At 49.9% G+C, this 15,708-nt stretch overlaps 2 protein-coding genes across 2 annotated transcripts in view; one reads left to right on the forward strand and one right to left on the reverse strand.

Annotated features, from left to right (window-relative positions):
• Positions 1–5,091, forward strand: part of Yeats2 (YEATS domain containing 2) — a 94,515-nt gene extending 89,424 nt beyond the window's left edge. Inside the window, exons 27-31 of the mRNA XM_051150701.1 lie at positions 34–235; positions 2,057–2,283; positions 2,958–3,032; positions 3,732–3,805; positions 4,928–5,091. Of these exons, the coding sequence (XP_051006658.1) occupies positions 34–235; positions 2,057–2,283; positions 2,958–3,032; positions 3,732–3,805; positions 4,928–5,036 (687 nt within the window). The 3' untranslated portion in view covers positions 5,037–5,091. The remainder of the gene's footprint in view (positions 1–33; positions 236–2,056; positions 2,284–2,957; positions 3,033–3,731; positions 3,806–4,927) is intronic.
• A 4,882-nt stretch (positions 5,092–9,973) lies between these two features.
• Map6d1 (MAP6 domain containing 1) lies at positions 9,974–15,480 on the reverse strand. Its single transcript, XM_051150702.1, has 3 exons — positions 15,087–15,480; positions 10,802–10,919; positions 9,974–10,145 (listed from the first exon to the last, which is right to left on the reverse strand). Exons 1-3 carry the CDS (start codon positions 15,464–15,466, stop codon positions 10,065–10,067), a joined length of 579 nt encoding a protein of 192 aa, XP_051006659.1. The 5' UTR covers positions 15,467–15,480; the 3' UTR covers positions 9,974–10,064.
• Positions 15,481–15,708: the final 228 nt, after the last annotated feature.

The raw sequence follows: 15,708 nt of genomic DNA on the forward strand, positions 1-15,708 counted from the left end.
AAGGATTTAATTTTGGTTCAAAACCTTTTTAAGTGGCAAAGAGCAATGACAGTACGAAAAGTGTTACAAGAAATCCTGGAGAAGAATCCGAGATTCCACCACCTGGAGCCCCTGAAGACCAAGCAGATTACTCACTGGTGCCGCTGCCATGGTTACACCCCTCCAGACCCTGAGAGCCTGCGCAGTGATGGGGACTCCATTGAGGATGTGCTCACCCAGATTGACAGTGAGCCAGGTAGGCCTTGTAAGGTTGTCCCCCTTCAGCCCCTACACCTCACCTGGCTTACATTTGGTTTGGGGAAATGTAAGTTAGAGGTGAGAGAGAGCTGTTCTAGATGATAAAAGATCCCCCCCCCCCTTTCCTCTTCCTCCTCCTCCTTCCTTTTAGTTTTTCAAGACAGGGTTTCTCTGTGTGGCCCTGGCTGTTCTGGACTTGCTTTGTAGACCAGGCTGGTCTTGAATTCACAGAGATCTGCCTGCCTCTGCCTCACCAAGTACTAGGGTTACAGGCATGCGCCCAGCAGCCCTTTCTTCTTCTTATGACATGCCAGACAGCACAGTCCTCTTACAGTATTTTGTATCCATTCGGCCTACAAAGCAAATAACTGACACAGGGAGACTAAAACGTACGTTAAAGCTGCCAGAACTTCCCCAGGCAGAGTCTGAACTGATTCTAATCTACTCGTAAACTAAACAAACTACTCTAAACCTTATAACATACATATACTCCAAACACTTGCCACTATGATCCCTGGGCCGGTCCTCGTCCAGTTCCCACCATCCTCCCCAACCGTCCCAAAATCTTCTCCCTCTCCAACCCTCAAACTTTTCTCCTCTCCTCCAGGAAGTCCCGCCTCCCACTTCCTGTCCTTCTGCCCAGCTGATTGGCTAAGCAGCTCTGTATTGCCGGTTGATACATTCACTCAACATTCCTCCACACAGTGCTTCAGAGCTGTTTATACCCAAATGTTTCAGGTGTTGAGCTCCAACTAGGAACGTTTACTTCAGGCCATTTGGTAGGCATGTACTCATGGGAGTCTCCTCCACAGAGTTACTTTGAAGATTCCTAACCCTCCCTTTTTCCCTCACATGGAAGTGACTTCCCTTTCTGTGTGACCTTAGGAACTCACCCCTAGTAGGCAAGTCTAGCCTATTGCCATGAAGACAGGCCCGTGTCTTGGGTGTTACTGCACCCCTCAAAACTGGGGAGGGTGTTGGAGGCACATGAGAACAATTAGCAGTGTTGTAAGAAGTATAGTAAAGAGACAGGCAACTGCTGAAGATTGACATTAGGGGCAGGGCAGCATCCGACCGTGCCTTAAAGAATCAGAGGGGTCCAGCCGCACTCATGTACAAGTCAGAGTCCCCACCCCATCTAGGTAAGTCTTGTTTTCTGCAAAGCTTCCTGAGAGTCTGGTGCTCAATGGTCTTTTCTCTCGTTTCCTATGGGATACAGTATCCATGCTGAGAAAGTTGTCAGCTTCTAGCTCTGTATCCTTGGTAAGCAGAGACCATAATCACCTCCAAGAGTCGCTGGTGCTCTGTGTGCAGCATAGCGTATCACCAAAACGTGTTGAAGTCCGGAGTCTCAGCCCAGCCTGTCCCTGAGCTCACGGCGTAGCTGCCGATGAAACTGTGCTCTGATATTCCTGCCCCTACCTCCCCAGGTGCTGCACCTAGTTGCTGTGCCAGAAATAAAACCCAGGGCTTCCCGATCCTAGGCTCTCCTGCGTGCTTGTGTGGCAGGCACTGCTACTAACTGATCTACAGCCCCAGCTCAATAGGGATGACTTTATGGTCTTCACTGTACATTTCTAAGTTTTTCATAGTTAGAAAGAATAATAAAGAAAATTAATTTATTGTCTCAGGAAGTGGGGCAGGGCCTGGTTCTCCAGGATTGGAGCTGGCTATGGACTGTTTTTCTACTTCGTGAGGCACTGGGCTCTCTTGAGAGAGCCATAGCATCTGAACTGAAGAAAGGTTAGCTCCCTGCAGACTCTGCCTCCTTCAGACTGGGGGCTTCTCCAGAGAGTCACAGACGCTCCCTCTCATTTAGAGTGCTTGTCATCCTTCTCCACTGCTGACGATCTCTGTCGGAAGTTGGAGGATCTGCAGCAGTTTCAGAAAAGGGAGCCTGAGAACGAGGAAGAAGTGGATGTCCTCAGCCTGTCAGAGCCGCTGAAGACGAGCATTAAAAAGGAGCAGGAAGAGAAGCAGGAGGAAATGAGATACTACCTGCCGCCAACCCCGGGCTCTGGATTTGTTGGTGACATTACACAGAAGGTAGGAGGCTAAGGCTGGGGTACTGTCAGGTCACAGTGTCCAGACATTCTACCTCATGAGCTTAGACACCAGTCTGCCCAGGGGATATGTGGCTTGGCTTCTGCCGTGACTTAGGTGTGCTCCTACTCCCATACGGAAGGTTGCAGTTGAATGAACTAAAGAGGTCTAGGCAAAAGAGCCTTTGTTGCTGGGTTCTTTTCTCATCTGCCTCAAGAAAAGCACTTCTCTTTCACGAGGCATATCATGGTATTTTCAGGTAATACCTGACTGAGCAGTCCCCATCCATCCCATACTATCAAGTCCCTGCCGCGTCCTCTCACCCCATCCTGTGTTGCGTTTGCGGTGCATATTTCCCGTTACCTGGGAGAGCGCTATAAACCTGATGACACTATGCAGCTCTTTGGCATCTGCCTCTGCCAGCTGCCCAGGACCCAAGTGGAAAGGAAGCATTCTCCCACACCCGCACTCACAGGCCCTGCTTCTTGATCTTAGGCCTTCTAAAGTATTGCTTGCACTATTCCGTGTTCTTTGGGGACAAAAACATGATTGCTGCTTTCCGAGTGAGCCCCTCTTCTAGCCAGGGGACTGAATGTGCCAGAGAAGGCCACCTGCTTGGGAAGAGCCTTGCTTCTGATGTTGATGGAGCAAATAGCTTTCTTTTTCTGCTCTTCCAGATCGGGATCACCCTGCAGCCTGTGGCGCTGCACAAGAACATGTATGCCTCAGTTGTAGAGGACATGATTTTAAAGGTAGGTGCCTGGTGGCAGCTGTGACCAAGGCCAGCAAGGTAGGCCCTTGTGAGTAAGGGACAGAAGGGGAACAGAGAGGACAGCTTTTTAATCCTTGCCTTACGTAGGCTTTACGTTTCCTTTTTTCTGTTTTCCTCCTCCTAGTGAACTAAACTAAGTCATGTTCCCTCCAAGAGCTGGGGGCTTTGTTATGAAAGAACCAGGGCCTTGTACATGCCACAGTCCCTGCCTCCCACAGCTGTCAGCATAGAAGTACCCTAGTGTGAGAAGTGTCAGTGCACTTGTTACAGAGAGGGAACAAAACAGAGTCTTGGGTTTTCCCTGCCTCTCACAACAGAGAAGCAGCCACAACTGCCCTGTCTCTGGGCAAGGGGTTAGGAAAGCTTCCATGCCTGGCCTGATCCTTAACCTCATCAGTTCTTTTCCATTCTGCGGCCCTCCAAAAGGAAGGCTCCAGTGGCAGCCCTCACTCACCACACTGTTCTCCTTAGAAAACAATGCCTGGTTAATGAAAACCACTTAGTCCGATTTATAATTTGTCTACATCATGGCCTCTAAACAAAAATTCAGTTTTTCCTGAGAACTTTGTAATATTTAATTGGCAGTTATTTCAAAAGTCTGGGTAAAGGATGAGGTTGGCTGCATCCTTCCCACTAGCAAGCAGGTGGCTCTTTTGTCAACACCAGTCTTCTATTGTAGGCCACGGAGCAGCTGGTGAGTGACATCCTGAGACAGGCGCTGGCAGTTGGATACCAGACAGCGTCTCCCAACAGGTACTGGTGCTGATAGTGGAGGCTTTGCACTTCATTTACTCTTGAAAAAAATTTTTTAACCCATTATTCAGTGTAGTAGGAGGTAGAGTTGGCTGTGCTTGGGTCATTGGATCCAGATAGACCTAAGGGCCTGTTCTGTAGTTCTGAGAGATCCTCTTGGCATGAACGCCTAGCTTTGTCCATTACCTCATAGACACGCAGGACTGTTGTATCACAGAGTAGAGCAGACAGAAGGTCCTTACCTTAAAGACAGTAGTAACAGCTGATATGGCAGACTCTAGGGTTGAGGTTAACAGATACTACCTAAGGTGACTATCACTGCAGACTCAGCTCTAATGGGAGTCATCTCCCCTGTCCCAGGTCACAGGCTCTAGATGCAGACTCGTCTCACAGCTGGGAACCCTTGAGCTCAATGCCACCTCCTCCCTGAGCATCTCGTCTCTAAGTGGGATGCACAGTTCCCCGGCCTTAAAAGGGCAGCAGTCTACAGCCTGTCTTCCCTTTGTGCCGAGGGCTGTGATAAAGCCCTGACACTGGAGTGCAGCCCTGAGGTCATGGGGTGCCAAATGAGGGTATTAGGTCAGACAACACAGAGGTGTTGAGTTTTTATAAGGGTAAAGATTTCCAGGAGGAGACACACCTTCCATGTTCCTGACTGGGGCTGTGACAACCCGTGTGGTTTAACCAAGAGCATGTAACCTCAGGCTTGGCTGGCCAGGCCCTGCCTCCCATCCTCCGGGTGCAGAGATGTGGTCCATGTTTTCCTGGTGCTTTGAAGCCAGCTTGAGTCTGCTAAGACTTGGATGCACACCATTCTCTTCTGCTGTCAGCTTTACTTCCTCTCTCTTTCTGTTGTCTGATCATTTAGCCAACATGATGTCCTCGCCCCTGTGACCAGGAAATAAGATTTGAGTTCTGGGTAGGACTAGAAATGGAGGAGAATCCATGAAAAGTGTGAGAGAGAAAATGGCCTCAAGCCATTGCCCTCACTTCTAAAAGCGAATGGCCCCTTCAGTAAATTAAATTATTACTGAATGATTTGATAAATTATACCTAATTATATTTTCTGGGTTTTTTTTGTTTTGTTTTTTGTTTTTTTGTTTTTTTTGTTTTTTGGACTAGGATTCCGAAAGAAATCACAGTGAGTAATATTCATCAGGCCATTTGCAACATCCCTTTTTTGGATTTTCTCACTAACAAGCACATGGGGAGACTGAACGAGGATCAGTGAAAACTGTGAAGATGGCCCCTGAAAAGCAGGGTGGGACCCTGTGTCTGAAGCATGCAAACTGGTGACACGTGTTTGGGGAGAGGTGGTTTTTTTGTGCATTGGAATTCCACAGCTACCAAAGCAGTCCTTCCATCGAGCTGCACATCACACAGGACACTGAGTCCCAGTTTTCCTGTTCTGGAGGAATGCTGAATGGACATGGCTTTGTCAGCTTGCATTTCTTTACTCTGTCAAGGCTCTACAGGGGTCTTGGCATGAGGCAACACACATACACAGGTGCTCCCTCTTTGGAGTGTGCTTGGGTTCACCTGGGGCCTACTTTTCCAGAAGGCAAAAACAAGCCTGGCATGCTGGGCTGGGGAACTCTAAAGAAGAACAGAGCAAGCAAGTTCTTTCTCTCACCTTGCCTCCCTGTGGAATGGCTGCACTTGGCAGGTACCAGTCAGCTACAGAGGGGTAGTACACCATGTGGAAAACCAAGGCCAGGGAGGCTACACTGAGACTTTTGTGACAGCCTGTGTCAAAGCACTGTGGAGGGTCCCAGCAGAGATCAGGAGGTAACCCAGGAACCGCAGCTGTTAGTGTAGGGGGTCATCCACAGTCAGGCACTTGAGCCATGCATGGTCCTCCTACTCATGTGGGCTGCAGAAACTCCTGCTACTGCCTCCTGCCTGGGGGAGGGGTGGGGGAGACAGCCTAGGGCAAACCTTACTGGGATTGTCGTCTCGGTGGACTAGAGTCCTGTCCTTCTCTGCCAAAGAGTTTTACCAAGATGAAAAGGGTTGAAACACCTGTGAGTGCCTTACCATGAAAGAGACCTGCCCTAACCCAGTGACCCAGTGCTCAGGAGTGGAGCACCTCGGTGAGAGGGGCAGACCGGAGGCCGCTAGCACCAGAACAGAGTGTGCACACACTGGGGCCTCTGCAGTCCTCCTAACTATTGTCTCAGTTGCAAACCTGCTTTTACTGTGCTCAAAGAAAACTTGAAGTGTCTGAGTCAAAGTCAAAGCAACATAGATAAAGCCTGTTTGCCCAGGTCCCATAGTCAGATATAGTCAGGAAATAGAGCAGGGAGGTAGCTGGATAAAATACACCTTTAATTCAGCACCCGAGAGCCACAGGTACACAGGGGTCTATCCAGCAGGGATAGGGCAAGCAGGGCTTAATGGTATAGTTGGGTAGGAGCTTGCTCTGTAGGCCACACAGCAGATTGACAGGCCCCACACACATCTGTTCAGAGACTGACATGGTAGAATATCCAAATGAGAGCAGATTCATTTGTTGTGATGAAAACCTAAAGAAATTACTGTTTTGCTAAAGAAGTAGCAAATGATTTAACAGTCTCTATGTATATTAATGTTTTAAGTGTTTTTTTAATCAAAATGTGTAACATAATTGTGTATCATTTTGTCTACAATAAAACTTTTAGTATTTGTGATGGGTTTTCTGAGCTGGAAGCACCATACTTAGGTGGGGTCATTGGGATGTGGCCATGGCATAGGTCTTCGCGAGTTTAAATTAGTATCTCTCCTTCAAAAACAGTCCACAACTGTGCTATATAAAAGGATCACAGTTACATTCAGGTCACATACAGAAATAAAAGACACTTCACTTGGTGACCCTGCACATAGTGATTTCATACAATTTACGATAAAAGAAAATACACAAGTGGGTTCAGTTTCTCAACAAAGCAGACACTTTATCTAATAAACTCTTATCTGGTGAGATAAAGTTGGTCTGTGCTAAGGCCTGAAAATCATGTCTGTGATGTAATCCTTATGTTATCATAGCTTTTTACAAAATTGTGAAAAAGTGCAGACGCTCCAGAACTAAGGGCTTGGAAACCTATGGCTTTTAAAGGGAGTTTCTGTGGGGAGATATTGGGATATAGTCCATTGAAATACAGAGATATAGGTACCCCTCAGTAGTACACCTGGGAAGCACTTCACAGAGGGCCCATGGGAAAGCCCTGGAGACTAGGGCTAGCTGGGGCATAGGTCAGGGTGGGTGCTGACAGCTCCTCCCTGGGCCTCAGGTTGCACGGCCATCCACAAGAAGCCTGGAGTCCTGAATTCTGCCCCCTGCAGCGTGGAGACGTAAGACCTTCAGTCAGCACATGAAAGGGCCTTTGGTAGTTTTATTTAGCTGGCCTTCTACACACATTGGTCACTGTGGCTATGGAATGATTAATATTGAACACTGCTCAAATTAACAGATTAAACCACTTTATTTTTAAAAACTTACGGAATACAAAAGTTATTAAATATTATGGGAGTTTTAGCAGGTATGGTAAAGTATTTTTAAAAATTAGGACTGGAGAAATGGCTCAGTTGCTGAAGTGCATGCAGTGCCTGAGTTCAGTCATGAAAACCCACATAAAAAAGGCAGGCATGGTGCTGCACTCGAGAGGTGCACACAGCCAGCCATGCCTGCTTGGTGAGCTCTGGGCCAGTGAGAAAAGTGAAAGGTACCTGAAGGACACGTTCAGTTGTCCTCTGCTCTCTACACAGATAGAAACACACATGCACACACATACAGAAAAGCACAAATGTGTCCACACAGGAGCAGTCACACATGTACCTGAACATACAGGAACACACAAACATACCAACATAGGCACATGCACACAAGTGCCTGCACGTACTCAGTTATACACACACTCCCTTCTCGGAGATGAACCCTCCTCAGCTTCCAGTGCATTTCTCTGGTCTTTGTGTGTAAGGTGGACCCAGGACTAAGAGAACATGGCTGAGACTAGTCTTGGCTGCTTCACAGGCCGCCAGTGTAGCCATCTGGAGCGAGGAGGGACTTCCTAGGAGCAGGTGTTCATCTTTAATGAGGCTGGGTAGGAAGAGCTACGTATGGGGCACATTGTTGGGGTTCTAGACAACCTGTGACCTCTGCTAGGTCCCCTTTCACCCTGAGGCTACTGCAGCACTAGTTACCAGAAAGGGACAGGTGTGCTTTATGCTAGCAAAATGCAGCAGTGCCATGCATCTCTGTGCACAGAGGGTGGAGGGTGCTGGGCATGTGGTGTAGGCACTGGCAGAGTATAGCTGGAGGCTTTTACTTGGGGTATGCTAGTGGCTACAGTAGGCTGAAGAGGGGCCTGAAAGAGAAATAGGAAAGGACCAATGAGGACCCGTGCTTGGTTGGCTGTTGAATGTTCCCAGCCTCATATTCAGATGCAGAAGTAGAAACTAGTTCCAGCAAGTAGGAAGCAGCAGTGGCACAGACGGCCCCCTTTCCCACACGGATGCCGGAGAGCTGAAGTGGGAAGAAGGTGCCACCTGCAGCCCTCAGCAAGAGGGACTTGGAGTTCACAAGCTTCAGAGATACTAGCATAGTCACACTATATTAAAGGCATTATTGAGAGACCAGATGAATGGGGAAGACTCTATGTGTGTTAATAACAAGTTGCAGCAGTGCGTTTTTGCATTTAGGTTCCCAGAAGGCAAACTCCTCTTAGGAACACGGAGCATGCAAACTAGCAACTCTGGAGGAACAGGATCCTCAGTGTTTGCCTATGTTTCTGTTTTCCCTTCAGAACAACTCAACAGCATTTCCTGGGCTAGCAGGAGGGAGGCTGGGCCCGCTAGCAAAAGGCATGCTGTAGGGAAGGTCTAAGCTTCCTCCTCCCCATGGCTCCCAGAACCAGATGCTCCGGCCGGGGAGAGCCTGGGAAGAAAAGAGAGCCAAACACCATGCCAAACCCCGAAGACAGGCTTTTTCCAGTGTTTGAAGGGTGGTTGTGCAAAAGGGAATGGGCTTGTTCCACATAGCCACGCTGGCTCCAAGTTACAGAGATGAGTGGCTTTTTTTTTTTTAAAGACAGGACGAATGGTGTCATCTGCAGATAGTGAGTAGCTAGGCAGAGTTGGGGAGCCAGCAGGCTTGAGGGTAAAGATCCCTGTAGGAGATGCCCTCCAGATACCTCCAGCTCCTCATGGGTGTGCCTGGTAGTCCCTTCTAGTCCTGGTGTTGCGGGGGAGGCGAGGGGGGGAACAACAGGGCTCAGCCCCTAGAAATGTGGGGTGGATGCTATTTGCGCTTTCAACATTTCACTCATCCTAGGAATCGTTTCCTTGAGACATGACCATCTTGGCTATAAAGAAACTACACTTGAAATTGGAAACATGAAAAAAATAAATAAATAAAATAAAAAATAAAAAAAAGAAATTGGAAACGGGGTTGATCTCCCTGGATATATATCACCATCACGAGAGCCAAGTGCAGAAGATTAATTTTAAAAACTTAGGTTTTGTTGTTAGGTTTTGAAACAGGGTCCCTCTGTGTTACCCTGGCTTTCCGGGAATTTGCTATGCAGACCAGGCATGGATCAAGTTCACAGAGATCCTCCTGCCTCTGCCTCCCACGTGCTGGGACTAAAGGTGTCGTTCCTGGCATCCTGCTTCCTCCCTCCTTCCCTCCCTCCCTCCCTCCCGTTGTTGCTGTTGTTCCTCCTCCTCCTTTTCCTTTTCTTGTTTATTTTGAGACAGGGTTTCTGTGTAGCCCTGGCTGTCCTGGAACTTCCTTTGTAGACCAGGCTGACCTCGAACTCTTCTGCCTCTGCTGGGGTTAGAGGCATGCACCACCACTGCCAGGCTAAGCTTTCTTAACATTAAGCGTGTGGGCCATGGTAGAAAAAGAGGATGGTGCTGCCTGTGATTACCATAGGTTACAAAACAGAAATAACATGTGTCGTGGGAAAAACAGTCCAAAGTGGTTAACTGGCCTACCGAGGACTTGATCTGTGCATATTTCTCAGTCTGGAGCAGTTTGGGGTCACAGCTGAATTAATCCTCGGGTTTAAAAACGGAAGGATGCCAAACGGCAATTTAGAAGATAAAGTCTCCCCACCACTGCTGGACGAGTGTGGGGGAGGCTGATGGTGTCCTGCCCCTCTGTTTCCACACCATGCCCAGAGCCAGCAGCCACGCTGCTCCTGTCAGCAAAGGGCCAAGCCAGGCCTGGTAGGTCTGGCGATGCTCAGCTTTCCCAGCCATGGTTTCCACTGGTCTCCACTGGTCATACATTGAGAGTCCTCCGGGGCGCTGATGTCTGAAAGATGGCTGAGGGGTTGGGTGTGAATTTCCTCACCTCTGGAACCTGAGAAAGGAAGCATGGCCACGTCAGTGGGCTTCTTCTCAACTTTACCCAACCCCTGGCTCTGAGAAAAGAGTTCCTTGCCCCTTGCAGGAGTTGACAGTGGCAGTTAGCAAAGTGAGCTATGTCACCACTAGGGTGCGTCACAGGGAACATGAGCCCATGCTGCTCCACTTTGACCTTTAGTTGAGATGAAGATGCTAACTCGCCATGCAGTGCTGGGAAGGAACCCAGAGCCTCATACATGGCATGCCCTTGTTGGACCACAGAGCTATGCATAAGTCACTTTTGTTTTAATATTTTTGAAAGGAACAGAGCTGTACTGAGGATGGAGCTCACTCAGGGCTATGTATACTGGACATACAGTCTACTACTGAGTCACACTCCCACCCTTGAAAGTCACTAGCCCTAGCAGTAGTCAGGGGACAAGGTGGGGTTTAGGAAGTAGACAGACACTGCTCACTAGGGCAGTGCCAGAGACGCCACCTAGTCAACAGCAAAGTAGCTTTTCTGTCAGGTACATTTGGTTGGACACTGCTGTCTTTAATTATTATTAATCAAATTAAATATTAATTCGGTTGCCATTTCATGCCACCAAAAGCTGACTCCTAAACCCTGCCCTGGAGAACAGGTGTCTGTCTTCCCACTCCAAGGCTGACCTGGAAGCTGGCCCCAGGGCTGGGGTCCCATCCAGAGCTGTGAGTTGTGATGACTCTGGCTGGCCTGGCCTTTGCTGCTCTTGAAGGCTTCACTCCAGTCCAAGCTTGGAATTCCTGTCTGCAACAGAACGCAGTTACAACCTTGCACATGGCCAGTCTTTCCCCAGGCCCCGGCTTCTTAAAAGGCCAAGCCCTGTTCCGTACCAGTCTGCCTTGTGCTTCATGATCCTTAATCCTCTTGCACAAGCCGGACCAGAAACACCAGCTGCTCTGAGCAGATGGGCCAGTTCAGAAGGGCTCAGCCTCCCCTCCCATTCTGAACGCTCCACCAGGAACCTCAGCCACCCAGGCTTGAGGGCCCAGTGGCAGGAAATCCTTATGCAAGTGAACATCTGGCAGCATCTGGCACACACCTGCCTTAGAGACAGACAAGCCCCGGTGCTCAAAGCCCTCCTGGGCCAGACCACTTACCAGGGGGTCCAGAGCCAGGGAAGACCGTCACCTCCTTTATGCCCACTTACATGCAGGAGGGACGCCAGTGTAGACAATTAACAGTGCATCAGTGGTAAATTTGTCTACAACTTAGAAGAAAGAGAAAGCTCAGCCATAACAGCCGGTCAAGACCCACATGGTGGAAGGAAAGGACCAACTCCCAAAGTCTTTTGGCCTCCACATGTGCGTTGTGATGTGTGCACATGCATGTACATACACACATACACCAAATGTAAAAAAATAATAATAATAAGGTAAAACACAGGGCTGCATGGACCACTTAGCAGTTATGTGTATACTCTTCTTGCAAAAGACTACTTAAATGCCCAGTACCCACGACTCACAAGGGGACCTGACACCCTCTTCTGGCCTGGCAGGTACCTGCACTCACGTGCACAGACAAAAATACACAACGATTTTTAAGAATAAATTCTCTTTTAGATGTGTTTTGAAAGGGTGAACTACAGTAGCCAAATCAAAACCAAACACACAATGACCTCCAAGTTGCTCTGCAGTCTGAATTCCCATGAGCTACTTCTCTGGAGTAGCTAGTCCAGCCCCACAGCTCTCACTGAAAAGGCTTGATTCCTCTCTTCCTGGAGACCCCTTAATACTCTCAATGGCCCCACTAGATGGTAAATTCATGAAGGCAGTTCCCTCATGACCATAGGCACAGGGCTCAGCCGGCCAGGGCCAGTGCCTGCCTGTGCTAGGCCCTCCCCCAGCACTGGTCCAGGCGATGCCCTGAAACCAACAAAGGAGCCTTTTCTTGGCAGCAGCAAAGCTGAGCCTCACTGGGCAGACAGATGGCATAGGCAAGGGGAGCCGCTATCTGCTGTGGTCGAGGCTCAGGGTGTTGGGTGTAAGAAAGAGCTGAGCCAGGGCTTGGCAGATAATGTTTGCTTCAAAGACCAGCTGTCTACAGCATTTGCTGTTCTCTTTCTCCTGAGCATGCCCTTCTGTCCCCACCTCTCTCTGAGCTTTGTACCAGGCAGCTCAAGCCAGCTGCCCTGAGGTGGCAGCAGGGGACTCAAAACAGGAACAACCTAGAGCAGCCCCTGGGGTGGTCTTAGGAGGTGCCAGGGATGATGGACTATGGAAGGGATGTCAGAGGTGCAGCTCTCAGAACCCTGGCACTCATGGAGGACTATTGAGTAAGGTGGGCTATGGCTTAGGTCAAGATTAATAAGACAAACAAAGCAGCACTCTGCTCCTTAAAACAACAACAACAAAAAAACCCACAACAACAACAAAAAAAAAAAAAGAAAAAGCATCAGCCACGTTTTTGTTTTGTTTTTTCTTTGTTGAGACTGGACCAGAACTCCTAGAGATCCACCTGCCTCTGCCTCCCAAGTGCTGGGATTAAAGGTTTGTGCCACCAGGATGGGATTACACCAGTGTGGTCTTAGAGAGGACCAGTTGGGGGAGGGGCCTGGTCCCAGAAGCCAGATGACTTGGTGCTGGGGGGAGGTGAGTAGTGCTCCCAGCCTGGGCTTGCGGGTGAGCGAGGACTGGCAGCCAGGCTCTTGGTATTCCACTTCTCCAGGGATGGAAAAGGTTCCAAAGGCAGAGTTTACATTTGGAAAGGCCAGCCCCCATCTGTCAGTGCTTTTCCACAGCTGGCTTTAAAGATTCAGTTTGAAGGCGGGCTCCAAGGAGGTGGATGAGGACACTCTGTCTAAGCCATGTTAGGGAATGAGAGCCTGCGAGCACTACAGACTTGGTCCCACTCCTTTGCACACTGTTCAGGGCCAGGTGTTTTGAACCAGCAGCTCAATGCCTCCGTCGTAGAGGCACTGGAACAGTATAGAAGCCTAGGGAGCCGATCCATGTATGCTAAGTGGAGAGTAATAGCACCTTGCCACCAAGAGAGCTGGGAGGACCCTGCAGGACATTCACCTTCCACGTGACTAAGAGCTTCTCATAACGAGCTGTGAATTTTCTGGAATATCCCCCCACCCTTATGCCAGCATCCTCCCTGCCAGTAAATAGCTATGAAGGATGGCTGCCTTCCTTCCTCCACCACCACCACCCCACCACTCCACCCCACCCCCGCCATCAATTGTTTGACCACTAGACTCTTAAGCCATTGCGAGGTGCTGCACGCCCAGGACCACTGGAAGAACTACGAACAGTCAGGCATCTCCTGTTGGGGATTCAGGCTCCCAACATCGGCAGGGAACAGAAGCCACGGTCTGTCCTGCCTCTAGCAGTTGTCATTCAACCTCTTACAGTTCCACTTGAGTCAGAGAGCACAAGGCCTGCCCTGCACCTCACACACCCATTAAGTGCCTCAAAGAGCACAGCCCTAAGGAAGAATCTGTCCTTCATTTTGCTTCTTTGGTATGTACCAGAAACTGTGCCCACAGAGCTCCAATGTATCTCATTCTATGACAGTCCCTTAACTAGTGTAGCCTGGGCCTCTGACATGTCCCCATGTGCCATTTTATGTTTAAATTTTATTTTAAATTATGTGTCTGTGTAGTGAGTGTGGATGCCTCAGAGGCCAAAGGCATTGGATCTCCTTGAAGCTGCAGTTACAGGAAATTGGGAAATGCATGGCCTGAGTGCTGGAACCGAACTCCTATCCCTGTGAGGGCAGTGTGCTCTCTTAACCAGTGAGCCATGTCTCCAGCCCTATGTACCTTTTGGTCCTGAGCTCTCATCCCACCTTCAAGGAATCTAAATAATCTAAATGACAAAATTCCTTAAAAAATGTAAACATCTGTGACAATGATGTGGTAGTATTTTAAATCATCCCAAACTAGAGATCACAAGTGAGAATAAAATATTGGGATATAGAGCTACATGCCTAAGAAAAGGCTAACATGCGGAACAGTTAATAACATTTAAAACATCTACTTATGGTCAAACAGCACATCAGGTTTAAAAAAAAAATGTGTGTGCAAGAAATGGCTCAGAGGGTGACCGCCTGGCACAAACCTGATAGCCCGAGTTGGATCCCTGGAACCCAAGGCAGAAAGACTAGACTGTAAAGTTGTCCTCTGCCTGGTGCTTTCTCGCCGCCGCCCCGTCCCCTCCTTTTCCCCCTGGGTGCGTGCGCGCGCACAAACACACACATATTATGTATATAGTAAATATGTATTATATGAAATATATATTAAAACAACATGACAGGAAGAACGGTACTATGCAGAAAGCCGAGTGTGTATGCATCCCTTGTACTTAAAGACTAAGGAAGATCCATCTGTTTGAGAGCCGTGGCATGAGGGTGTTAAGGCGGTGTGAGGGTGTTAAGGCAGGATTTGTTATTTTTGGCATTCCTAATTTCCCCACTATTGATATGCATTACTCTTCTGAGTAGGAAGAGGATGCAGGAAGAAGTCCTTGGTTGTGCAAAGCTGAGCTGCTAAAGGAGCAAAGGACTTTTGTGCAATGGGCTCTAGATCAGAGCAGGCACTGGCTCTGGGCACTGGAGGTGGCGGGTGGGGGATGTGCGCAGCCTTCTGTGCTCACCCTGCAGAAGTTAAAAGGGAGCTGTCTGAGAGGGGAAAAGGAGGAAGCAGGGGAGAGGGCGCTCCCTTGTAAGGTGAGCTTTGACTGAGGATCCCAGGGAAGGGAGAAGCCTGAAGGCAAGGCTGTGTGCCTGCAGTGTCAGGAGACCAAAGAGATGACCCCTTGGCTCCTCTGCCACTGTTCACATCCTCCAGTATTCAGGCTCGGTCCTCTCCTCGCCCCCTTCCCCCGAAAGCCCCACCCCGCTTTGGAACTCACTTTCCTCCCACCGCAGGTCAACACTCCAAGCCTTCCCCTACCACAGCCAGACACCCACCTATAAGACGTGGTCGCTACTGCAGCTGCATCCGCGTCCCCGACGGGTAGCACGAAGACGGTCCGGGAGTGGGACTCCGAGGACTGGCCCCTGCGGCCGCCCCGCCCTGGCGCACGTTCCTGACCTGCATCCCCGGGCACAGCACGCGCGGTCCCCAGGCCGAAGTCGCGCTGGTACTGGGTGAGCGGCACAGCGCGGCTGGGCTCCCGCGCGCCTGCGACCGACGGGCTCCCACGCGCGGTGGTGCAGTCCGCTCCCGGACCCTCGCTCGCGGGGTCGGAGTAGCTGTGCAGAGTAAGCGGCACCGCTACATCAGAGCGGTCCAGCTGGTTCCAGCGCCGGGCCAGGCAGCACAGCCGGCTGATACAGGGCCACGCCATGCCGCTCCGCCGCGCACCCGCGCCGCGCGCGCCCGCCTGCTGCCCGCCCCCGCGCAGCCCGGCGCCCTGCAAGGACGGCCTCCGGGCAGCCTGAAGCCGCCTGGACCCATTCGTGGTTGAACCCAAAGTTCTTCAGTTGTGACCTCGTAAATCAGACCTGGGCTTCGCAGAGGGCTAGGCCGGAAGGAAGCATTTCCTAGCTGTCACTCTGCCTGCAGCTGGGCGCAAGTGACAGGGCCAGC

This window comes from Acomys russatus, chromosome 8, assembly GCF_903995435.1.
Source record: "Acomys russatus chromosome 8, mAcoRus1.1, whole genome shotgun sequence".
Taxonomy (NCBI): Eukaryota; Metazoa; Chordata; class Mammalia; order Rodentia; family Muridae; genus Acomys; species Acomys russatus.